Source organism: Oryx dammah, unplaced genomic scaffold (genome assembly GCF_014754425.2).
Source record: "Oryx dammah isolate SB20612 unplaced genomic scaffold, SCBI_Odam_1.1 HiC_scaffold_13, whole genome shotgun sequence".
NCBI lineage: Eukaryota > Metazoa > Chordata > Mammalia > Artiodactyla > Bovidae > Oryx > Oryx dammah.
Window position 1 is genome coordinate 50,310,480 of NW_024070197.1, and position 25,575 is coordinate 50,336,054.

Genomic DNA, 25,575 nt, shown 5'->3' on the forward strand with positions numbered 1-25,575 from the left:
CCGTCCAAGGCCCCGCCCCACCTCTCTCCGTGCCCCGCCCAGGTCCCTCCCGGCTAACGGCCAGAGCGCAGACACCACCCCTATCGGGCCCTGCTCCACAGACACAGTCCCTCTCAAACCCCGCCCCGCCGACATCGCCCCTAGCAGGCCCCGCCCCTCACACTCTGTCCCTCTCAAGCCCAGCCGCCACCGGCAGAGCGCAGAGGCCTCGGATGGAGCCCGAGGTGCGGGTTCTGCGCTTGGCCGGCGGCTTCGGCCGGGCCCGGTGCCTCCTGGCCGCCGCTTCGTGCCTGCCGTGCGTGGCGCTGGGGTTGGCGCTGGGCTCGGAGCTCCTGCTCACTGCGCTGCCGGCGCACCACTGCGGCTCAGACCCCGAGCGCGCCCCGAACACCTGCCTGCCGCTAAGCTACCCCGAGTCCGCGCCCCGCGCGGGCTCCGACGGCGCTCGGCCCTGCTCACGCGGCTGGTACTACGCGCAGCCCGCCGCCGCCCTGCTGCGCAGCCCGGTCACCCAGGTCTTCTGCACTGGCCCCACTGCCCCTCGTCCTCTGCTTACCTGCTCTGTCTCCCCGGCCCTCCGTCCCCCTGCCCTCTGTCCCCTCCTCGGGTTCTCCCCGCTCTTCTGCCTTCGGTCGACAGGGACTGTCATCCTGGGGCTTTTGACTGGGGGGTCAGCCCCTTCCTGTCTGATGGTGTAGCAGATGTCTAAGTAGGCAGGGTGCCAGGCCTAAAGGCAGAGTCTGAGGCTGGGGCTGCCCAGGTAGGCAGGTGGTCTGGGGAGGCGGAGGCGGTAAACTGAAGCTGAGCCGGTGAGTTCACAGTGGTCAGCAGTGCCATGAACATTCCAGCCGCCTGTGACTTTGGGGCTGTGTAGGTGTCCAGACTGGGTTCCCAAGACTTTGAATCAAAGGAGCGATTTGGTCAGTTCCGTTTTGAAGAGCAGGTCTCTCCACTGTGAGGTGTGTGCAGGCTGGCCTAGAGGTAGGTGTGCCATGGAGACATCCCAGGACTCTGGGAGAGGGTAACTGGGACCTCCCACCCCCAACCCCCACTCACACACACCCCAACTCCCACCCCCTCACCCCTCTCCCAGCTAAGGCCTGTCCGCCCCTGCCTCCCTCTTGGCAGCCTATGCTCCGCAGCCACACCCTAGCCCTGGGAGGAAGGGCACCTGCCTGGAAACTGGGACAGGGTTGCCACATCCCTGCTCAGGCTCTTCTCGGGCCCTGAACCCTCTGGGCCTCCTCTTCCTGCCCATCTGTTTGGTGTGGTGAGAGATCCTTGTCTACCAGCTTTCACAAGCAGTCAGATTTTAAAACAAAATCTCTGATGTAGTGTGACCCAAAATAATGTTAACCTTAGGGAGAAGGAACAGGGTAGGCAGAGAGCTGCAAAGCTGAAGTCAAGGGCCCTTGGCCAGGAAAAGCCAGTGAGCAAGGCCCCACAGCCTGTTCTGGAAGTGGCTCTTGAAGTGCAGAGGGCGGGGGAGGTGCAGGAGAGGCCTTGGGGCCAGCCTGGGGGAGGGTGATGGCTGGAGAAAGCAGGTGCAGCCCCGCCCAGGGAGGCATTGGGGCAGGACGTCTAGTGTCCTTTCCACCCTGACATTCAGGGAACTCCGGCAGGAGAGGAAGAGGAGGGTCTTGGCTAGCTGACGGGTAACTGGTGTCCCCTACAGAGGAACCTCGTGTGTGAGGATGGCTGGAAGGTGCCCCTGGAGCAGGTGGACCACCTCCTGGGCTGGTTGCTGGGCTGTGTCCTCCTGGGCCTGGGCTGTGACTGGTAAGGCACTGCCCCTTCCCTCCTGCTCAGACAGCCCTCCCCTGAGCTCTCCTGACTGAATCGATGGCTGTCCCCTGCTGCCCACCAGGTTTGGCCGCCGGGCTGTGTTTGTGGGCTCCCTGGTGCTGGCCACGGGCCTGGGGGTCGGCGAGGCCCTGGTTGCCAGCTTTCCTGCCCTGCTGACTCTGCGGCTGCTTCGAGGGGGGGCCTTGGCAGGGGCCTCCCTCGCCCTCTATGTGGCTCGTGAGTACCATGGGGGGCCCTGGGAGGCGCCCACTCAGGCTAGGCCTCTGACCCATCGGAGGGTGCCTTTCCGGCACTCCAGTTGAAGGCCCTTCTCCAAGAGGCAGGAGAGACGCTGTTTACTCTGTGGGTTCTGCTTTTTGTGGCCAGGCCTGGGTGACAGAACGGGCCACACATTGGCCTCAGATGTCCAGGTCCTGGTCCTCCAGCCACTGGCCCTCACCTCGCTGGACAAAGCAGTCCTCCTGAGAGGCCTGGGCCTCAGGCTCTCCCTGTCTGGTCAGGCCTGGAGCTGTGTGACCCCCCGAACCGCCTGGCATTCTCCATGGGGGCTGGCCTCTTCTCAGTGATGGGCACACTGCTGCTGCCCGGCCTGGCCCTGCTCGCCCAGGACTGGCAACTCTTGCAGGGACTGAGCGCCCTGGCAACGGGACTGCTGCTGCTCTTTTGGGGGTAAGTGAGCTGGGGCCATGTCCACTGTGGAGGCCATGTGTATCGCTCCCCTCTGACCATTCAGCACCATGCAGGTGGGCACGGGACAGGGACTCGACAAGTCATATGCTATGTATCCCCAGTGGGTCCTGCCCTACGGGGAGGTCCTGCAGCATCCTCACCCAACCTCTGCAGGTTTCCAGCCGTGTTCCCTGAGTCTCCCTGCTGGCTGCTGGCCACAGGGCAGCCAGCCCGAGCCAGGAGGATCTTGTGGCACTTTGCCAAAGCCAGCGGTGTGGACCCTGAGGACAGCACGGAGGAGGAGAGTTCCCTGGCTATGGGTAACGGACCAGCCAGGGAGAAGAGAGACCTGGGTGCTAGAGGAAGAAGGAAGGTTGTCATCCCCTCACTGGTGCCCCGTTATGTCCCCTGGTCCACAGAGCTGGATGTGCTGTGCGCGGGACACCCCCAGCCCCGGCACCACTCGGTCCTGGAGCTCCGGCACACACATGTCACCTGGAGGAACGCACTCATCCTGGGCTTCAGTTCGTGAGGAGGGGGGGGGGGGGGGGGGGTAAGGGGGGGGGGGTGGGGTCTTCACCTTCCCACTGGGTGAGATACCTGGCTCTGGCTGGACTTGTAGCTTTGCATCCCTCCCAGGCTCATCAGTGGGGGCATCAGAGCCAGCTTCCTGCACAGCCTCGTCCCGAGTGAGCCCAGCTTTTATTGGCCCTACTTCCTGGCAGCTGGCCTGGAGGCAGCAGCCACCGTCTTCCTGCTCCTGACAGCGGATCTCTGGGGGCGCCGCTCAGTCCTGCTGCTGAGCACCTTGGTCCTGGGCCTGGCATCCCTGCTGCTCCTTGCAGGGGCCCAGTGTGAGTGTAGGGCCCTGCAGGCTGGCAGGGCTGTCATGTTTGGCCAGGGGTTTGCCCAATGTGTGTGTCGGGGGGTAGTCCTGAGATGAGCCCCCTCCCAGAGCTGGGGAGGCAGGATGATGTTGCTGTTCACCCCATCCATCATCTCCCCACTGTGCACTCAGAGAAACTAAGGCCGAAAGAGTTGAGGGCCAAAATGATTCAGTAGAAGGGGTTTAATGTAAGGGTTTGGATTAGACGAGGGCTTCCCTGTGGCTCAGATGGTAAAGAATCTGCCTCCAACGCAAGGGACCTGGTTCAATCCCTAGGTTGGGAGAAGGGAATGGCAACCCACTCCAGTATTCTTGCCTGGAGAATCCCGTGGACAGAGGAGCCTGGCAGGTTACGGTCCATGGGGTTGCAGAATTGGACACAATTGATCGACTAACAATTTGGAACGAGGGCAGCCTATGACCCCCAACTTCCAAGTGCAGGAGCAGAGAGGGAAGGCTGGTGAGGCCCAGAGCCCTGAGACACAGTGAGGGGAAGGAGGGCGTGTGGGCAGCATGGGAGACTCTCCTCCTCCCCAGACCTGCCCAGCTGGACGGTGCTGTTCCTCTCTGTCCTGGGGCTCTTGGCCTCCCAGACCGTGTCCGCCCTCAGCAGCCTCTTTTCGGCTGAGGTCTTCCCCACAGTGATCAGGTGAGCAGGCCCTGCCAGCACAGCCCAATGCCCTCCACACTCCCCAGCTTCGTGCCATTGGGAGGGGTGTTCAGCTGTCTCTTCCTGGGTGGTGAGTGGAATGCTGGTCACAGAATGGTCTGCCCATCAGCTCGGGAGTGGAGGACAGGGCGGTCAGAGATGAGAGCCCCCAGAGAGGGTGGGATTCCAGGGGAAAATTGACTGGATTTTCTAACGGAAAGGACAACTTTGGTTCCTGGGCAGCTTTCCCCCAGACTTTTCAGGTGTTTTCCTGGGGCCCCCACACCTTGGCCCCCACTAACGGTACCCACCCCAGGAGTACCGGGCGCCCTGTGGAGCCATGTCCTACCGCCCTCTCTTGCAGGGGGGCCGGGCTGGGCCTGGTGCTGGGAGCTGGGTTCCTGGGCCAGGCAGCTACCCCGCTCACCAAAATGCACGGCCGGCATGGCTTCTTCCTGCAACACGTGCTTTTCACATCTTTTGCCCTCCTCGCCCTGCTGTGTGTCCTGCTGCTGCCGGAGAGCCGCGGCCGCACGCTGCCCCAATCACTGCAGGACGCTGACCGCCTGTGCCGCTCCCCGCTCCTCCAGGGCCGCCCACGCCAAGACCTCCTGCCCCTGCTGCCAGCCTCCCTCCCTGGGGCAGGAACACAGCTGGTCTAGGAGGGGTGACCAGGCTGTAGAGACACTGCCATCCACCAGTGCTGGTGGAAGGGTCTTGGGAGGCGCTTGTTTCCAGGGGCCCTGGCCCCCCTCCAAGTGGGGAAGATAAAGGTGTGCCTGGAACTTGGCTTCCTCTCTGGCTCTTCCCTCAAGCCCCACTCTTGGCTGAAAGGGGCTTCTGGCATCCACCTCCCTCTCACAACCAGGCATCCACAGCCCCTCCCACAGCCCCCCACCCCAGGAGCAGCCGGGGATCAGCCGGCTGCCACAGCTCTGGTGGAACTGAGGTGGGGGAGGCCAACCGTGCAAGGAAGAGAGAAGCACACTTTTAATTCACATTTGCCCCCAGGCTGCATCCTTTCACACAGAGATAAGGTCAGCATGGGTGGGAGGCACAGCTGGGAACTGGGCCTGACCCCATGGTAGGTGACTGACGGGGGCAGAAGGGGTGCCTCCTTCTGGCCACTCCACTCCAGCTCTGAACCTTGACCTCCCCTGGGGGAAACCAGACTGACCAAGGAGCCAGGGTGGGGCCCAGAGCCATCTTCCACCTTGATGGAGGACCGCTGGAATTCCCAGGCACACAGCCCAGTTAGGCGTGTCCGCTTTTGCCCCTGAGGTCTGCCCTCTGTGTCCAGGAGGCTGTGACCTCCACAGGGCAGTGTAGGTCCCCATTAGAAAGCCCTTCTCTGGCGCCCTCATGGGGGCCCGTACAAGTCAGCCAGGCGGGAGAAGCGGGGGCCCCATTCCCGGAGGCAGCTGTAGTCCTGGTCCTCATCGTCCAGGCTGGACAGGATGGAGCTCAGTGTCCCCGCCAAGGAGCCGTCCCCCTCATAGTCATAGATGAGAGCCGTGTCATAGGGGGGGACGCTGGGGTCACTGTCTGCGGCCTCCAAACCCTGTGGAGAGGCCGGGGTCTCAGGACCAGCACATGCCAGCTTGGTGACCTCTGGGGCGAGGCCTGGAACGGGGAAGGGGAGGGGGCAGAGGAGGCCTAAGTGGAGGCCAAGGGCACTCGGAGCAGCTCTGAGCCCTGCGCTGCCCCTGCCCCAGAAGGTGGTTAGAGGCAAGGCTTCCTGTGGGCGTTTCTCTTTCCTTAGTCTGTAGCCACCACCTCCCTGTCCCGCTCCAGAGCGATGCCTCAGGCTTCGGAGGAGGGGGTAGGGGGCGCCCTCGGGGCACCTACGTCATTGATGAAGTCAGCGATGTCTGCGGGGCTGGTGGGCAGCGCACGGGTCGCCTGGGGGCGCGCTCGGCCGAACGGGAAGTCTCTGCGCAGCGGCGGCCGTCCCGAGGGGGCGCCGAAGGCCTCCAGTTCTGCTGGGTGGCGCAGCTGATCCATGTCATAGGCGTCCTGAGGGCGGATGGAGCGCGTTCGGGTCAGCCGCAATCGTCGCGGGTCGGGAGGCTGCGGGCCAGCTGGGGCCCCTGGCCCTATCCGCAGCACTTGTAAGCCGCCCCGGCTCCCTCACCTGGTCCTCCTCCCCGCCCCCCTGCTCGTCGTAGTTAAGGATGTTGTCCCGGAGGTCGTCCTGCAGTCCGTGCAGAAGCCTCTTGTCCCAGGACTGCTGCCGGAACCGCGCCAGGAGCGCCACCAGCAGGGCGAGCACTGGGTGGGGGTCGGGACGGAGATCGGTGTAGAGTCGGGGTGGAGCGCGAGGGTGGAGGGCGGGTCCAGAGGGTGGGTGGGGCTGCCAGGAGGCGGGGCTATATGGCGGGTGGGGCTGCCAGGAGGCGGGGCTTGAGGGCGGGTGGGGCTGCCAAGAGGCTGGGGTCCAAGGGCAAGGGCCTGCGGGCGCCGGCACTCACAGAGCAGCAGGATAACGCTGGCCAGCATGATGACCAGGGCACCTAGGCTGATGCCCGCGCCACCCGCCCGCAGTGCAGCGGCTCCAGGCAGGCAGGTGCCGTCCTGGCCGCAGCGGCACACTGTCACGTTCAGGGGCTGCTCGCGCTGCTGGGGCGGCTGTCCGGAGTCCTGGAGCAGCAGGCTGAGGCGGTGCAGCCCCTCCGGGACCCGGAGCCTCGGCTGCAGGCGCGCGTGGCTCACTGCAGAGGGCGCTTGCGGTCAAGCAGGGCCCGGGGGCGGCCGTACCCCTCCGTGTCCGTGCACTGGCAGCAGCCGACTGGGCGGCGCTCCTGGCATGCTAGGCCTCGGTTTCCCCATCCGTCCTCTGCGTCTGATAACCAATCCCTGCCGGGCCTGAGGGTGCACTGATGTGGCACCAGCGGGAACCTCCTCCAGACTCTGAACCCCAGGGGTGTGTGTGGGGGGGTGGCTCACCATTAACCTGGCTGAGGCTCCAGTTCCGGGCCAGCTCTGGCACCCTGGGGCTCAGCTGGAAGTGGAAGGGAGCCCCGTGGGGGGGGCAGGTCCTCATCCGTGGCCCCCAAGAGAAGGCCGGAACCCCGGTCTGGTGTGCTGCACAGGCTGCCCCATGGCGGAGACAGCTCAGGGGCGTGGTCGTTGACCTCCAGGATCTCAATGGAGAGGGTCCCAGTGGCCGTGCTGGGTGGGGAGGCTGCAGGCGGGAGAGGCCTAGTGGGCCCCTGGCCCCTGTGGAGCCCCCACCCACCCTGTAAGTCTGCTGAGTGGAGCGCCTGGCTCTCAGCCCTTGGGCAGCAGCCGGGGCCTCAGCTTAGAGTAGGGAGCCCAGGGACCAGGCTGGGCTCCCCACTCACCATCATCTCGGGCCAGGATGATGGCCCTGTACCAGCCATCCTTGAGGAAGGGGGATGAGGGGCTGAGCACTCGCTGGGTCTGGACCCGGCCGGTGGCCCCGTCCACCTGCAGCCAGTCCTCGGGGTCATAGTCCTTGGAGTAGCTGTTGGCGAGGAGGGGAGGAGGGTGCAGAATGGCCCAGAGCCTGAGCAGGACTCCCAGAGGTGAGTGGTCATGTGTAGATGGGAGCACACTCACACACACACTTACACACACACACGCACACACACGCACACACTCTCTCACACACACCCCTTTAAGGATAGTCCTCCCACAGCCTTAAGCTGGTGTTTTCCGTCCCAATCAACAGAGGAAGAAACTGAGGCTTGGGGAGGGCAGGGGAGCTTCCCAGGGCCCCATGGCCACAGGTGACAGCCAAGACACAGTGGTGGGCACAATGGAGACAGACACAGATGAACAGGGCCAGGGCAGGGGGTGAAATCCAACACAGTGACAGCCAGTCCCAGGGAGCAAGGGCTCCCTGGAATGGACAGGGCCAGACACCCAGAGGCTGGCCAACACAGACTGGCTGTGTAGGTGTGTGCCATATGGAGCCCAGCCCTGCCTACAGGACGAGGTCGTGTGAACAAGCACACAGGCCCTTGAGAGCCCCTGAGCCCTCAGTGACCACGCAGAGAAGCCCTCCTCCCTGGGACTGGGTCTCTCATGGGAAGAGAATCCTCAGGACACAGGGCTGCCTACCCTTAGCTGTGCTCCTACCCTGGCTGGGATGCAGAGGGGTGGGCCCTTACCTGAGCCTCTGCGGCTGTTGTGTGTCAGGGTCCCAGGCAGAGAAGGTGGCCACAGGCGTTCCTGGGGCAGCCCCCTCAGCTAAGCTGGTCCGCAGAGGGTTCTCCTGGAACACAGGCGCCTCGTTGACATCCCGCACCTGCACGCTGACCCTGGCCTGGCCCCGCTCGGCCTTGGGGGCAGCTGCCTGCAGGGGGGCCTCATTCTGCACGGCCACTTTGAGGTCATACCGCTCCCGACTCTCATAATCCAGGGGCTGTAGGGGGAAGCAGGTTGGCAGCCCATCAGGACTCTGGACCCCACATTCAGGGCACCCATAGGCAGCTATAGGCTGGCGAGGCCTCTCCTGGTTGTCCTCGGAGCGCCTTCTTTCCTTCTTCTTTGTAGCTTTGGAAAGATAAAAACTATGCAGAGAGAATAACGGGAAAATACTCTTGACACTCAAATGCCTCTGTCAGGTATTGTGAGGTCAGTTTCCATCCCCTGGCCAGGCTTCCTCCTCAGTGACTCAAGCAGTGATCTGGGTCTTATCGCTAAGAAGGTATCTGATGGATGTGGTTGAACTGACCTGTACGACCAGCTGACTGTAAATAAAGATGATCCTGGAGAACCTGGGTGGGTCTCATGTGTGGGTAAATCTCTGAGAGCAAACCTGAGGTTTCCCCTGGGAAAGTGGGATCCTGCCTCTGACACAGCCTCAGCTCCTGACTCTGCAGCTTCTTGCAGCCCTACAGACTCTGGACTCATCAGCTGCCCTCACAACCACCTGGCTGGCCAGCTCGAGTCAGTCTCTTACAAGAAAGGTCTTCATATGTCGACAACTACATCTGTGTGTCTCTGCAGATGTGTGTAGGCACATGTTTGTAGGCATGGGTGTGTATGTGCATGTGTGCACACGTATCTTCTGCCGGTTTTGTCTCTGGTTGGCTGACACATGAGGTCTGTACTTGTGCACACTGATCACTTGCATTAAGAGGCAAAATACCAGAAATAACACATGGGCTTGGGGGCTTCCCACTCCTTCCAGCCCCGGCCCTCTGCAGTCAGCGTGGCCCCAGCCCACAGTCTGTGTTCCCAGTCCCTTCGGCTCCCTTCTTAGGATGCAGAGAGGGTCCAAACAGGCTTCCAGAGTGTGAGGAGAGGCGCCCTCCTCAGCTCACCTTCACCACGGACAGCACACCCTCGTTGGTCCTGGGGTCAGTGCGGATGGTGAACTGCCCGTCGGGGTCACCCTCCAGGATGGTGAACCGGGCTGCCCAGTTGGGGGAGCCGGGCAAGTCCCGGTCTTCCACCTCAAGCCGCCCCACGTCCACTCCGCTGACAGCCTCTGCGGCCTCCATGAAGAACTGTGGGAACCCAGCCCCATTATTCACTGGCAGGCAGGGGTGGGTAATGGTCCCCTGGGGGCTCACCCTCCTGCTACCTACATTTGGGGAGTCCAGGACCCAGGGAGCCCCCTCCAGGCTCAGCCATGCCCTGGGCGCATCTTCCCCAGGGGGCAGGGCTGCCCCCACTCCCACCCAGGAGGAACTGGGGACACATCCTAACCCAGGGTCTCGGTGGCTTCCCTCCAGGGCCCTCCAGCTCCTGATATGCTCACAGGCCCCATGCTGGCCTCTAGCCGGGGGTCCTGCACAACCCACTCAGGGTGCCTGCTCTGAGCACCCAGCCTCCCCATCCTCCAACAACCAGGATGGGGGGAGGGCAGCCCCGGGCAACAGCAGGTAGAGGTGGCACCTGGTCCCCAGTGAACTCAGGGGCATTGTCATTGATGTCCTCCAGCGTGATGATGGCCGAGGCGGTGGCGGTAAGGCCGTCTCCAGACATGTCTGCCACCTGCAAAGTCAGATTGTACACGGCGACCACCTGGGGGGCACAGTGACAGAGGGTCAGGAGACCCAGGTGGAGCACAGGGCAAGGCTGGTTGGCCACCTTAGGGCCTGGGGGGAAGGGCAGGCATACTCCAGAAGGCTCCAGCTCCTGTCCTGCTCCCAAGCTCTGGAGCAGAACAGGCTGCCTGTCCTCTCAGGGTTGGATGGCACCACTGCTGACGGCAGACTCTTCCCCAGCCTGTGAGTAGGCAAGAGGTCAGCTGCTGAATCGGATAAATGCTTGGAGGACACGTGCTGCATATGGGGGGTGGGTCTCCACCCCGGAGAGACAGGAGCAATGGCCAAGAGAGGACAGAGATCAGATAACATAGTGACTGGCCCTGGGGAAACCAAGGAGGATTTCCTGGAGGTGCCAAAGCCACACAGAAGCCAGGCAGCAAGGGGCTGCAGGGGCCCCACAGAGAATAAGCAGACACTGTGGGGCCCAAGAAGTGAAGGGCTCCTTTGGTGGACCTAACCCAGGCCAGGGAGCCCAACTGCTTTGCAGGCAGTGGGGTGAGGGAGATTTTTTTAACAGAAACAAGCTGAGGGGCCCTCATGGTGTCTCTGCATCCAACTACACAACACCCACAGGGCAGGTCTGCGGGAGCCTAGAGCAACCGGGAGTGTCTGTGGCAATCAGGCCCCTAGTCTGGACCGCCCTGTCCAGCTGTCGAGGCACAGACATGTGGCCTCACCTCACGGTCCAGGCCCACTTGCACCGTGCGGATCTCCCCCGTAAGTGGGTCGATGCTGAAGAGCTGGGGGCCACCCTGCTCCAGGATGGAGTACCGCAGCGCTGCATTGTCTGTCTCCGGATCGTCCGCATCAGTGGCTTCAGCCCTGGTCACATAGGTGCCTGTGAAGGGCAGGGACGTGCGGGGGTGATGCCCAGGTGTGCCAGCCTCCAGCTCCAGGGTGTGTCACCCACTCCCCTGCGCATGCAACTGTGCCAGTTCCAGGCCCTTGGTCAGCCTGTGCACACACGAACATCCGAGCATCCTGGCTTGTGCTGCTTGTGGGAGAGGAGGCGGGGTGTCCGGTGCACACAGCTGACACCTGTCTCCCGTAGGATTCCAAGATGGACCAGGTGAGCTCACTGGGAACCAGCCCCTGGGGAGGTAGCCGGTGCACCCGCCACCGGGTGAGGTCAGGCCCTGACCTCAGCCCCACATGCAGAGTGAAGCAGTGCCCAGGTTGTACCTGTACTCTGGGGCAAACATGGCCCCACATCTCAGGAGAGAGGGGCACATGGGCCCCCCAGGCAGTCGGCACCTGTGTCCACCTGTGTTCCCAATCTCGGGGTCGGGGGGTGGTCCACCAGGCCCTGGAGACATCTCAGCACCTGTGCCTGCCTTGCTTTTCCTCTGCAGCAATTCAGGCCTGACCCCCACCCCAGCTCAGGTGTACTAAGTGAACCCAGTGAGGTGGGCTGGCCTTCAGCCATCTGGGGAGCTGCCCCCCAACCTGTGACTGGGCTCACTGCAGACCCTCCTGGGCCCTGTCAGGTCATCTGAGAGTCACGCTGGTGTCTGATGAGCAGTAATGACCCAACCACTGGCCTAGCCTTAGAGGTGGGGGACTACCAACCAGGTAACTCCTGGCACAATGTTGGACCCCAGGCTGAAGCCAAAAAGAACGCTTAGAACAGGCACTGGGGTGCACGTGAGCGCTTCCTAAAGCACTTGCTATGCTCTCTACGATAGAGCAAGTGAGCAAACTTGCAAAAGGAGCCCAGCTTCTCACCGTCAGAGAAGGGGACCCAGAAGGGATCCCGCAGAGCTGGACTGGAAGTGGAAGTGCCAGGGAGGACTCGTGACTTGTAATGAAGGTAGAAACACATACAAACATGGCTGTGAGCGAGCACACATATATGCACAAACACACATCCAAGCATGCACATTCTGGACTCTATATACACGAGCAGCTCTGGCTGCTGAAAAGGCCTGGGCTGCTTTGATGAGTTTCTAATCAGCGAAGCTTTCAGCTTCAAAATAATGGTGCAAAGAATTATAACTCATTGAATGAAGTGAGGCTCCAAAAAGGCAGACCGATACATAAAAACAAAATACATATGAGACAGGCTGGGACCTGGGACCCAGTGCTGCAGTGCCTGCATCTGGACAGACTGCTCCTCGATCAACAAATACAAAGAAACTATAAGGGACTGAAAGTAGCTGCATGCCTGTGTGCATGTGCAGTGGGTCAAATTATGGACAAGATTTTAATAAGACCAAAAAACCCCCCACTACCACTTCTGAAAAGCAAAAAAGGGGTTGGAAGCAAAAGCAGGGTACTGTACATGCCCCCTGCACTCAACACCCATTAAGGGGTGGGCAAACCATTTAAGCCACAACCTCCCGCCTGGCCCCTGAACCTTGGATACCCCTCCCCTCACCCCATATAAGGAACAAGCTTGCCCCCACTTGGGGAGTGAGCAAGGAAACCTGTTTCTTGTATTTGCCCGCCTCCTGCGGCTGCAGGAGCCTCAGTAAAGCCTTGCCTGAATTTCTTCCCTGGCCTTTGAATAACTTCTATTGATTAAGGAGTCAAGCACCTTGGTGGGTGACACATAAACACATACATTCATAAAGGGAGGACTGAAAGTTCTATCACTTAGAAAGCCAAGTGATGACAAAGAGGAAAAGAGGGAATTAGAACCCCATCACTTCCCAACCATCAGGACAGTTAACACCTGGCAGGCTGGGGCCTCAGGGACACCAAAGCTGCTGCTTCAGCATGAGGGGCCACCTGCGCCGTCTCAAAGGATCTCCATGAAGAGAAAAGTACAACAGTCACAGCAGAGACGCCTGGTGGACACCCTCCTCACTATGGGCCAAAGTTGGGCATCTCCGGGAACAGGACCTATGTGTCTCCTGAGGGGGTCCAGCCACACAGCCCCATTCAGAGACAAGGTTCACAGTGACTATACATGCCTCAGGATGTCAGTATTGTGACCAATGAGGCGAGAGACTTTTCACAATGAAAACTACAAAACGTCGGTGAGAGAAGTTGGAGAAAACATAAATTAATGGACACACAGCCCATGATCATGGGTTGGAAGACTTGCTGCCAAGTTGTCAGTACCATCCAGAGTGACCTACAGATTCAATGTAAGCCCTCTCAAAATCCCAAGGATGTTTCCTTGACATTAAAAAAAAATCATTCTAAAGTTCCTGTCTAACTCAAGGGACCCTGAGCAGCCAAAACAATCTTGAAAAAAGAACAAAGTTAAGAGGACATACTTCCTGATTTCAAAGCTTTCTTCACAGGTACAGTAATCCGTGCACATCTGCCCTCAAGACAGATACACAGACCAGTGGAACAGAACTGAGACCCCAAGAATAAGCCTCAACCCCCTGGGCAGGTGAGGCTACACAGGACGCCAGGACTGCTCAACAGGGAGCAGGCTGTCTCCCAGCAAACGGTGCTGTGAAAGTTGAATATCCCCCTGCAGAAGGATGGAGCTGGACCTGGAATTACTTACCACCACATACAAAAAACAACTCAAAGCGGATCAAGTCTAAATGTACAACCCAAAACTATAAAACTCCTAGAAGAAAACACAGGGCAAAGCTTTACAACGCTGGATTTGGCGACGATTTCTTGTTTACGACAATAAAGACCCAGGCAACAGCAACAAAACCAGATGAACCGGACTTCATGATGCATCTGAAATGCATCAAAAGACACATCGACAGAGCAAGAAGACAACCTGTGAGATCTACAGAGCACTTTCAAATCATCTATCTGATAAGGGATAAGGGATCTGATATCCAGGGTACGTAGAGAACCCGTAAAACTCAACCACACACAAAACCAAACTCTTCAAAAATGGGCAAAAGACTGAACAGTCCTTTCTCCAAAGAAGATGTACAAATGGTCAATAAACACATTAACAAATGTTCAAGGGGACTAATCACTGGGGAAAAGCAAATGAGAACCACATGAGATACCCCCTCACACCAGCCACACAACCAGGGGTTGAACTTGGGGCCCCTGCTTTGTCAGCAGCCTCACAGGATGGCTGCTAACCACACAACAACAAAACAGAAAACAGCAGGTGCTGGTGAGGATGTGCAGAAACTGGGACCCTCCTACACTGCTGGTGGGAACGAAAAATGGTGCAGCCATGACGGAGAGCACTATGGAAGATCCTCAAAAAGTTAAAAATAGAACTGCTACATGATCTAGAAATCCCACCTGGGTACGTACCCAAAGGAATCAAAAGCTGGGTCTCAAAGACATATTTGCACACCCATGTCCAGTACGGCACTAGTCACAACAGCTAAAAAGTGAAAGCAACCCAAGTGTCCACTGAAGAATAAGCAGATCAGCAAAATGTGGTGCAAACATCCAGCGAGTATTATTCAGGCTTGAAAAGGAAGGTAATGCTGACCTGGGCACCACACTGACGAACCTTGAGGACATGACACTCAGTGAAATAGGCCAGACACGGACGGACACATGCTGTGTGATCGCACCCGTACACAGTCAAGTCATGCACGAAAAAGTAGCCAGTAGGTGCCAGGGGCTGAGGGGGGGGGATGGAGAGCTAGTATTTAATGGAGACAGAGTTTTGGTTTGGGAAAATGAGAAAATTCTATGGGGGTAGTAGTTGCACAGCGATGTGAATGGACTTAAAGCCACTTAGAAATGGTTATGAGGGTAAATTTTCTTACATGCATTTTGCTACAATAAAAGTTTGTAAAACAAAAGGCAGCGTTGTGAAGACTAGTGACCCAGGAACTGTCCCCAACAAGGGCGCATGAGCAGGTGGGGGTGTCAGTCTTGCCCCACAACCAGAACAAGGGGGAATCTTCCAGATCACCCGTGTGAGCATGCCAGACGGTGGGACACCATCCCCCAGGGAGTGGCCCCCAGGGAGGTGTACACACAGGGGCTCCCCTGGTACAGCAGGAGGAGTGCCCTGTGGAAGCAGGAAGAGGAGCCGAGGTCGCCACAGCCACTCGTGCCCAGGCGGGGGGCTGAGCCCCTCCCCACGCACCCACTGAGTCTGTAGGCGAGATGTTACCGTGTCAGTGTCGCCCTCCTGATGATGGCGACACTAAGTCAGGAAGTGTGTGCTCTGAAGGCCTCACGTCTGTCACCAGGTCCAGACAGGAAGGATGGGAAACAATTAAATAGTGGTTGAGGCAAACACGATACACAGTGCACCTCTCCGAGGCCTGTAGAGGGATTTGGGGCAACTTTCCCCAAACTCTGAAAGCATGTCAGAAGGAGAAATTAGAAGTACAAAAAAAAAATTATTGTCATTTTAAGTCTTGAAAAGCACAAAATGGGATGAAATAAACACACGTGGGGACTTCTCTGGTGGTCCAGTGGCTAAGACTCTTGGCTCACAAAGCAGGGGCCCCGGGTTCAATCCCTGGTTGGGGAACTAGATCCCATATGCCACAAGTAAGAGTTCAGTGCGGAAACTGAAGACCCTGTATGCTGCAGCTAAGACCGGGCACAGTCAGATTAAACACACACACACATGCATGTGGCAGAGGAGGGGCATGCCTCGGTGGTGACCCTGAGCCTTCCCACCGCTGCAGCACGACTGGCTGGGGATCAGACTGGAGCCCCTGGGACCAGTGTCTGCAATGTCTGTCTTCCTTGGAACAGAATCAGGCCACTGAGTCCATCCTGTGAGGACTCATGAGGGACAGAGGGTGGAGGGTTCTGCAATCAAAGTGTAGAATTAATAAGCAGTAAAGGCAGTGACGATAATGAGCAGGGGTTCTCCTCTTGGGCCTGAGACAGTTTTGGAAGGAACAGAGGTGCTGGTTTCACAAGACTGTGAATGTGGTAAATGCCACTGAATGTTCACTTCAAAATGTGTACTTTTACGTTATGGGAATTCCCTTCTATTTAGAAGGAGAAGTGGGGAAGAGGAAGGAGGGGTTGGGAGGAGAGGAAGGGCAGGAGGCAGAAGCGGGAGGGGAGTGCAACAGAAACCACCAGAGGTTTGCCATCCAGGACCTGCCATCTCTGCATTTTGGAAGACTTGGGGCATTGAAATTTATATTGCAACAGAAAGTGACTTGAGTTGACCCGTGGAAAATTCCCTCCATCCTGGAGACTCTCTGAAGGACCTCTCAAGTTCTCACTGATGGGAAATCCTGGACTTCTGACCCACCAGTGCCCATGGCAAAGCCACCTCCCCCGCCGGGACCCCTCCCGGCTCACCTGGGACAGCACCCTCCAACACCCGGCCAGTGAACACTTCTTGCCTGAAGACAGGCCGGTTGTCGTTCTGATCCACAACCACGATCTCCAGGTCCGTGGGCTCCTCCAGGGTGGACCCCCCCAGGTCCAGAGCAAAGGCCCTGAGCTAGTGAAGCAGACAGCAAGGGCTGGCACTGTGGCCCCCAATTTCCAGTAGCTCCCACGAGGGCGACAGGGACAGTGAGAGCCGATTTTGCTTCCTGCAGCAAACAGGTGAGAAGCGGCCCGCAGCCCGGCAGTGCTGGGCAAGCGGGATTTCCCCACCAGGGGGCGCCTGCGTCCTCCCAGCAGGCCGGCCGGCCACCAAGCCTGCCCACTTTCCGGAAAGTCTTAGCCTTGTGTTAAGTGTGGCTGGAACGCTTCCTAAGTGCTCCTGGTCTCGGGGCCCTTTTTCTGTAAATGGTTTTGGCTGCTTTTGAAGTTTCCTCTCCACACGTGAAATTTTAAATTAAGCCACCTCCTGTCCCTTTGGAGGATGGACTTGATGCAACTTCCAGGGAAATACGCTCTCTGACTCAGCGTAAGGGAACTAGCCTCTCAAAGTCTGGCGGCGACTCAGGGCACTTGAAAACAAAGTCTGAAGCTCCCTCCCTAGGCCAGGCTGAGGGGCTGAGCTTCTGTTTAAGGGAGACTCGGGTGAGTTCCAGGTTCCCCTCTTCCACGCCTGGCTCACCCAGTCCTGACTCCCCTCCCCACGCCCTTCCTCTCAGGCTCCACAATCCCAGCACCTCCAAGGGGTAGGTCCCATGCCACCCACCCCACCCTGACGGTCACTATGGGGCAGCTGCGTTGTGGGTGGCCAATTCCGTGGGATTCCCCAACGGAGTCCCGTCCCCGCCACACTTAGCAGGCTGCGGGGAGAACCCGCCACACCTGGGAAAGCTGACGCCCACCCTGCTGCCCAGTCCTCCCGGGCAGGACGCAGCCCTCAGCCTGCTCACACGCATCTGCCCAATGGGCGAGCGACCCTGAACACCTGCCTCTGTGTGAATGGGTCCCAAATCCTGCCCGCGCCCCCCAACTAAGGACGCTAGTCTTGCAGGTAGAGGTGTGGGCGGGGCCCCGGCGGGAATGGGCGGGGCGGGGCGGCGCGGGGCCCACCCTGAAGCGGTCTGTCTTCTCCCGGTCCAGCATCGCGTTCAGGGACACTTTCCCCGTGAACTTGTCTATGGAGAAGACGCCTCGCGGCTCCTCGTCCACACCGGGCCCCTGGATACTGTAGATGACGCTACCCAGCTGCTGCTTGTCCGACTTGATCTGCGGGCCAGGAAACGGGCTGGGGAGGTGCCCCCAGGGGAGGGCGTCTCTCCCCTAGTTCTCTGCCCCTCCCCCAGCTGGGACGAAGTCGCTCGGCCTGTGGCTCCAGGGTTTTCCCTTCCTAAAGCACATGCCCTCAGCGCCCCCCTCCACTTGGCCCCTCACCTGCACCAGGGGGAAAGGGAGGCGCTTGTGGTTCTCGGACACGCTGATGGGAGGGATGACCCAGGCTCTCCGAACGCGACCTAGCGTGGGTGCCCGGCGCCAGGGGTACAGGGTGCGGGGCCGCCTCAGCCTGGGGACCCCCGCTGAGGGGCATAAGCTCTGCAACGAAGGAGAATGGCGGTCACCAGCACAGCAGTGCCCAGGGCTCCCCCGCCAGGGCTGGACATCCCGACCCTGGACAACAGGTCCTCTCTCGTGTGGCCAGGGGAGGCTATGGCGCCAGGACCTGGGTGCCATGGGGAGCTCAGGAGGACAGAAGGTGACCTGGTTCCCAGGATCCTAGGGAGGTAGGGGGTGGGGGAGGTGGGTTGTCCAGAAAAGACAGCTGGGCCAAGCTGGGCAGCCCTCCCACGCCTCCCCCTACTTTGTGGGTAAATAGTGCAGATAACGGGGTGGAGGGGCAGGAAGAGATCAGCCTCCCCCCACATGGCTGATCTGCCAGAGGTGACTGTGGTGCTCCTGGCCGGGGACAGTGGGGGTGACACACGGCCATCCCAGGCCTCACCACAGTTTGAGTTCTTGAGGGTTGATCGAGATTGACCAGGCCAACGCTTCTGTCCTAAGAGGCGGGGTCGGGGGCATCCGTCCCACACCCAGGGTAGCTGTGCACACCACAGGCCTCCTCTGCCAGACTTGGGAGGGTGCAGGGTCCCCCCTGCACAGGCCTCTTCCTCCAGGAATCAGGCCAGGGGAGGCAGGACAGCGTGTGGGGCTGCTGTGTAAGGCTACCATGCTCCCCCAAGTCTACCCAACAGGCAGGAGTGGGCACATCACCACCTCCCAGGCCCTGCCTGGTTGCCACCTACTGAGCTCTGGGCTCAGAACTGCACCACTAAGGAGCCTGGTGGGAGACAGAGCACCCGCCAAAATGCTCCCAGACCCACCGTGAGCTCACCCCTCTGCCACACTCAGACAAGGAAGCTGAGGCCCAGAGAAGGAACCTGGTTGGGGGTTGAGGCAGAGCTGACAGCAGCCCCAGCTAACGCCCACAGCTTCCTGAGGCCTGGTTGAAGCATGCGGTTTCTGTGTCCGCTCCTTGACCAGGCAGCGGCTGGTCTGAGCCTGGGCTCAGGCACTGTGGCCGGCTGAGCATAGAGATATTAGGGGTCCTCCACACTCCCCGAGTGGTGAGTGGAGCTGAGGCTGGTGCAGTCTTGGGGGACACGGAGCCTGGCTGGACTTGGATGAGGGCTGTCAGGGCCCGAGATGGGGTGGGGTGGGGGCACTGCTGGGACCCAGCTTGGCGTGGCTATAGAAGAATGTGAGCAATGTGCCATTGTTTTGAGCCCCCCAACTGGGCTGGTGGCTTCAGGAAAGGAGGACGAGGTGACTGGTGAGTGCGGGGTCTCGGGGTGGGGGCTGAGAGGGAGGAGAAGCCCCTCAGCCAGGAGGCTGCTGTTCTGGGCAACCTCTGGCCCGTGCCCTGCTCCCCAGCACAGCCTCCCTGTTCTGCCCAGCTGGGTCCTTGCACACTTTGCTTACAGAACCACAGTGACACCCGGACTAAGGCCAGCCTCTCCAGGGGCCCCAGGCCACCTCCACACTACTGAGTGCCCTCCTGCCCTCTCACCTGAAGTGCCAGGAGCCTGCGGTCCAGAAAGTAGCAAACTCGGTTAGGAGAGAGGACCAGGCGTTTCACCAGGCCCCCAAGCTCCCCGCGGCCTTGACAGATGGCTGCGAAGCTTCTAAGCTCCCCGGCCGCTGGCCTCTCACCAAGCACAAGCCAGTGTGGCACTCCTGCCAGGCGAGGACCTGCTGGCCTTTGTCACAGGCTCGGCGGACGGCGTCTGTTTCCCGGGCATCTCAAGGCAGCAGCTCCTTTGCCCCTCCACCCCACCCTGCCTGCCCCTCTTGATGGCCCTCAGGGAGCAGCAGAGCCGGGAGCCCCAGGACCATCAGTGCTGGAACCTCTGTCAAGAGGAGTGTTTCTGAGCTGCCCAGTGACACAGAGGCCCTGCCTTGACCTCAGCGTGGTGGAGGGCTGGGCTGGGCAGGTGTGGGGGATAGTCTGCAGGTACTTCTTGACCTCAGGCTCTTGGAGGGACCCTGAGGGACACACTTTGCCCTGTCTACACCTGCACTGGCCCTTAGCCCCCTGCAGCCCCCCATCGAGCCTCTGGCTGACCCCTGCCCACCCCCGGCCTTGGCGACACCCCATGATGCCCACCAACTTGGCACAAGGCAAGTGGCCTGGGTGGGCTCTGGAAGTCCTGGCCACCAGACTCTCCCCAGCCCAAGGTGACAAGGTCAGCAGAAGCCATGGAGCCTTGGCAGGGGCCCCTCACCCAGATGAGAGGCTGCAAGGGGTGGGGGCCTGGGCTGCACTGCAGCCCATTTCCCACTCTGGGAATGTGTCTCAGTTTGTCCTTTGTTCTCCCAGCATCCCCTTTCCAGAGACACTGGTGGTCAGTGAAGACCTAGGAGCTGCCTAGGAATCACAAAACATTGGGGCCGGGACGAAGCCACGTGGACAGAACTGTGGACATTGGTTGGAAGAAGCTCACCAAAGCCCCCGTGCCACTAAGAAGCAATGGGTGTCAGGGACCCCCTTCCCCCAGTGGGGATCCTGCAGTTCCCCAAAGCTTACCCTCAGCCCCACCCTTAACCAAGAGCTGAAGACAACACCTGGAACCCCTAGAGATGCCAGGCCCCTGCCCTGCTGTTGGGCCCCCAACCCCAAGGCTCCTGAGTAAAAGAGCTCCCCACCGCATTTGGAGTTCATGGAGCCCAGCTGTGTGGTGAGCACCCCACAAACCAGCAACAAGGGCAGAACGGTCTTGCCCACCCCAGACCAGGCAAGGGGTGGAGTAGGTGACACTGTCCAGCTGCGGGCTACCAAGGGCCAGGCCCCGAGGCCGAAACTTCCTTGTGGGGCCTTTCTGGCTCAGGACCACTCATCCCCTGGGACCTGTGGGGTGCCTTCTCCACCTGGCCGCCACCGTGCGGCTGGGCTACTTCAGCTTGACTTGTCATCAGAACCAACCAGGATGGTAAACATTATGGACAGATTCCACCAGTTCACCCCAGACCTACTGAGTTGGGAATCCAGGCAGGCATGGGGCTGAGAGGTAGGACTGGGAGACTCGGACTGGGCTCCACCCCACCTCTCAGAGGGTCTGCGTGTGGGGTGGCGTTGGGGTCCCTGGTGGACCCATCCCTACCATCGACTGTACAGAAGTAAAACAGTGCCAGAGCCCCAGAGGGGCGGTCAGCTGCCCTTGACCTCCGCTGGGGTCCATCCTGCCCGGGGGCCTAGAGGCAGCCCATAGAGCTCTTTGCTGTCTTCACCAACCCTCGGGTTCAGAACAAAGAATTATGAGGCAGGCTGTCTCCCAGGGGCCCGGGGAAAAGAGTTGGACACTCTTCCGTGCTGGGTAGAGACGCAGGTGACCAGGGCAGCCAGTGGGACAGCAGGGAGAGCCTGCTTCAGCTCCTGGCTCTGTGGCCTCCAGAGGCCCCTGTGAGTGGTGAGCAGGGGACCCCCATGTGTCTTGGCTGACAGAAGGGTGTTTTCAATCTCCCTGCCCGGTGCAATCAGAGGCCGCCGCGGACAGGGGAAGGGGTTCTGGGGCTCTGCTGAGTCACGTGGCCTCTGGGAGGAAACCTCAGCCATGCTTCCAGGGGCTCTGCAAACTCTGAAGACCCCCTGGCAACAGGAAAGTCCTGGTACAGGGCAGCCCCCACAGCAGAGGCAGCCCCCAACACACGGTCTCCTCCAGAGCAGGCCAGGGGATCAGCCCCACATCAGCGTGACAGTAAGCAGGGCTGCAGGGAGGGAAGCTGAGGTGCTGCCCTAGCACCGTGGGCGGGACAGCGGGGAGCATGGTGCTTGCCCCAGTCGGGGTGGGGGGAACAGCTGTCCTCTGCCTCACCATCCTGTCCCTCCGCTGAGGCCTGCAACAGCTGGAGGGGGGCTCAAGGGAGAACCACAGGGCCTCTGGGCCAGGCGGACAGCTGGCTCCATTCCTGGCATGCCTGATGCCTGCCAGGCCATCCAGGAACGGGGTGGCCTGGATTCCAGCCGAGGAGGTGGGGGGAAGGGGCTCAGGCCTGGGAAGCTTGCGGGGGAAACCAGACTGGGAACGTTTTGCCCACAATGTACCTCGGCCTCTCCCTGGCCCAGGCAAACCACACCCACATGACCCAAGGCTCCAGGCTTCCCCCTGGTCCCTAGAATTTGAGGAACCCAGGCTTGGAAGTGATGTTGGAGGGGTGTCCCCACACACAAGTGCAAGGTCACTGGAGCTGGGGGCCCCTTCTAGCAGTGTGTGGGTCGGCTCCAAACTATCTGCTCCCTACCCCCAGGCGGGGCCGGGTCCCAGGGTGGGGTCCAGTATGGACCCAGTTACTGGGGACACTATGGGCACAGAGGAGGGACTGACAGAGGCTGGCTGTGAAAAGACACACGCGAAGCCCCCTGGCTGAGATTTCAGGGCACACAGGCAGGGGGAAAGTGAGCCTCCGTCAAGCCCACCAAGCTGGCAATGGGTACACAGAGTCTGGTCAACAGCCCCTACCCCAGGGGCCCACCCCAGACAGCCCTGCTCAAGGCCTCTTGGAGGGGAAGGAAGGTGTGTCCAGGAAGTGGCCACAGGACCCCTGTGGCTGGACAGGAAGGGACAAAAGTCTGAAAGCTGAACTGGGTCACGGAGGGCTGGTCCAGGGGACACTTCCCTCGTTTGGGTGCTGATCCGAGCTGGGCTGAGTGCAGGAACGTGAGCGGCCAGGCCCGCTGACTGGTCCACCCCCCACTCCCGCCCCCCCAGAATCCTTGCAGTCCCAGCTGTCTGGGAGGGGGTGCATTCTAGCCCTGGGGGAGGGGAGAGGAATCTGAGCTCTCCTCCCCTCCCCTGGAACCTGGTCAGAGGATGATACCCTCAGTCTCAAAGGAGTGGTCCCTGGGAACCAGGGGCCAGAACGCTGTTTCTGGAGCGAGTAGAGCCTTCTGGAGCGTATGGGGCATTTGGGCCTGGCTTGGGAGGAGCAGAGAGCCCATTGCACCCAATGAGCTCCTAGCAGGGGGTTGAGGGGCGCAGGTCGTGGGCAGCTGGGCTGTGCTGGGCAGAGGGTGATCATGGCCTCTCTGAGCTAGCTAGAAGCAACAGTGGGGAGTGGGGAGCGTGGTCTACAGGGGGTGGGGGTGTCAGTGAAAGGGCCCAAAGACAGGCGTGGAGGTGGCTGGAGCTGTGGGGCTGGTGGCCTGAGGGGCCAGGCGCTGGAGGGTCCAGATGACAGGCACTTAGCTGCCAGGGGCTGAAACCCAAGCTGGCACACCGGAACTGTGGGAGGGTCTGTGGGGATGAGAGGGGAAGCCCTGGTGGGTGTGGAAGTGTAACAACAAGCAACGGGTCCTAAGCGTGGCTCACCGCCCCCGTGACCATCACCTGTCCGTCTAAGAGGCCTGAGGCCATCCCCTCTGGCCTCACCAGTGGCAATGGCTCACACACTGCACTCCTGGGCCCAGCCCAGCGCCTGCCCAGCAGCTAAGGGGTGTGAGGACGTGGTCGTATCTCAGGGTGCCCATGTGCAGAGTGGGGGCTCTGTGCTTCCTCCCTCCTGCTGGCTCCCAGGCTGCAGAGACCTCAGGGTGTGGGGGTTGGGGGGCTGGCAGGAAGTGTGGAGGCAGAGGCTGTGTGCTGGGACCTGTCTCTACTGGGCATGGGGCTCCCCAGGGAGAATGGGTTTCTGGAGGGCAGAGCCGCCCCTCCCCACCTGACACAAGGGGGCCTTGGGCTCCATCCAGCTAGGCGGGTCAGCTGCCAACTCATGGGGGGTCGACATGGCCAGAACCTGGCCTCCAGGCTTTCCCGCCAGGGGTGCTCCTGCTGCCCCCTCTCCCCATGCACCCCATAAGACTGAATACCCCCAGACTCTAGGGCTGAGGCCAGCACCTCCAGTGTGAGGGCGGCCTTCTGGGTCCTCTCTCCTGGTGGTCCCTGAACTCGGCTCCCCGTCCTGTCCACTGGGGGCGGTTACACTACTCTCCCCCAGGGGCACAGAGCCCTGGACAGAGCTGCCCCACCCAGAACCTACCCCGGGCCCCTCAGCTCACAGCCACCCACGGGAACCCAGAGCCAGCGGTCCCGGAGGCCGGAGGCCGGGCTGCCCCACTCTGAGGCGCGGCGCTTAGCACAGGGGCCAGCGACTCCCGCGTGGCGCCTGGCCTTACCTGGGCCAGCAGCCCGAGGGCGAGGAGGAGCGCGGCGTCCATGGGCCGGTAGCAGGCGGTGGGCAGAATGTCGGGCGGCGGGAGCGGCGCCTTCTGCTGGGACAGGACCCGGCTGAGTGACAGCACAAGTGTACGGGCGAAGGAGTGACAGCACGTGTGCGGGGGCGGGGCGGGGCGGGGCGGGGCGGGGCGGGGCCTGCGGCTGAGTGACAGCACGTGTCCAGGGCGGAGCCGAAAGCTGGGCTCCGGGTCAGGCGGTGGAGAGGGTGCCTGTCAGAAAGGCTGCGAACCTTCTCCCTCACACTGAGCACTTTCGTGCTCCTGCCTCAGGGCCTTTGCACTGGCCATGTCTTTACCCAGACTGCTGTCAGGCTCCAGTCTCAAGGCAAGGCGCTTGGCGCCTCGAGGGCTAGATCACTTTTGCCGGGTTCGTTTAGTGTTTCCGCTGTGGGTGGAGCGCCTCAGGGCGGGTTGACCCTTGCCGCCCCCTAGGGATAGCATGCAGTAAAGAGAGCCCAGCCCTGCCTGCTGCCTCCTTTCCTTCCTCGTCGGTTGGAAACGGCTGGGTGGAAGGTGCAGGCTGTCTCTCCCCTCCCAGCCCCTCCCTCCTGGTGTGTCGCTCAGAACCAGGGAGGGCAGAGGGTAGGGATGTAGGGGGTGCCCTGTGGACCTCGAGCAGGGGAGTGAGGAGTGTCCTGTGCGGGAGCTGGTCTCCGCGGCAGAAGCAGGCATGGGGCCTCTGCCCTCCTCTTTAGATTGAGCAGGTGCAGCACCATCTGTGCCTGTAGCCTGCTTGGAAGGAGGCCAGGCTGCCGGGGTGGGGCGGGGGCTCCGGCAGTGACTGTATCCCTGGCACTCAGGGCTCCAAGGTGGGGGTGGAGGGGGGGAGCCTCTTCCATCTGCAGGCTCCGAGGCCCTGATGCTGAATAGTTCCTGGAGGCCACCATCCTGCCTCTGAAGTCAGGGACCCCAAACCCGGATGGAGGAGGAGCCCTCTGAATGTTTTTGAGTTTCTGCCCCCATAGGTGAGGTAGAAGGGGGTAAGGAGGGCGCTGAGTGCCCAAGTCCCCTGATTACCCTCAGGCACCTTCTCCTCTCACTAGTCCATCCCTGCTCTGCGCCATCTGTCTCCTCAACAACCTCTGGGGATGGGGGCTCCAGAGGGAGGATGAGCTGGACCTGGTCCGGGGTGGGGGGGGCGGCCCAAGAGATACAGAAGCCTGGGGCCCAGTCCAACTCTGGCCCTTGCACAGGAAGTTCTCTCCACTGACCGCTTGTGTCTGAACCTCAAGGGCCTATCCAGCACTGGTCCACCCCAGGGTGCCAGGGATAGTTGGCCTTTTTCCCAGTGGACTCAAGGCTACTGACCCTCTGGCATCCCCTCTCCTTCTCAACTCTGCAGGCCCCAGGCTGCCAACCCCAGGGTTCAACCCTTCACCACCAGCAGACCCCCCCTGGGGTCCTGTGTCAATGCCGGGGGGGCCTGAGGCATGGGTGTCCTCACCCAGCCCCAAAGGGTCTGGACCCCCTTCCCCGGGTGGTCTCCCCTGATTCTGGTGGGGCTTGGGCACCTGTGAACTGGGAGGAGGGCAGAGGCTCCACTAGGGGGAGCCTTGGGGAAGGGGGTGTGGGAGGTGGGGTCAAACCTTGGGAGGTTCATCCACCTGTTTAGGGA

At 60.8% G+C, this 25,575-nt stretch overlaps 2 protein-coding genes across 2 annotated transcripts; one reads left to right on the forward strand and one right to left on the reverse strand.

Moving 5' to 3' along the window:
* The first annotated feature begins 212 nt into the window (after positions 1 to 212).
* SLC22A31 (solute carrier family 22 member 31) lies at positions 213 to 4,800 on the forward strand. The gene is made up of 9 exons (XM_040253695.1): positions 213 to 515; positions 1,676 to 1,779; positions 1,868 to 2,022; positions 2,307 to 2,475; positions 2,650 to 2,795; positions 2,895 to 3,003; positions 3,115 to 3,329; positions 3,899 to 4,010; positions 4,375 to 4,800. Exons 1-9 carry the CDS (start codon positions 213 to 215, stop codon positions 4,670 to 4,672), a joined length of 1,611 nt encoding a protein of 536 aa, XP_040109629.1. The 3' UTR covers positions 4,673 to 4,800.
* Positions 4,801 to 4,978: 178 nt separating this feature from the next.
* On the reverse strand, positions 4,979 to 23,991 carry CDH15 (cadherin 15). Its single transcript, XM_040253677.1, is given in 15 exon segments — positions 4,979 to 5,571; positions 5,859 to 6,026; positions 6,145 to 6,281; positions 6,482 to 6,721; positions 6,957 to 7,041; positions 7,043 to 7,194; positions 7,355 to 7,497; positions 8,147 to 8,400; positions 9,305 to 9,490; positions 9,882 to 10,010; positions 10,714 to 10,874; positions 16,211 to 16,355; positions 17,351 to 17,506; positions 17,672 to 17,830; positions 23,901 to 23,991. Coding segments are annotated over 15 exon segments (2,358 nt in total). The 5' UTR covers positions 23,943 to 23,991; the 3' UTR covers positions 4,979 to 5,370.
* Positions 23,992 to 25,575: the final 1,584 nt, after the last annotated feature.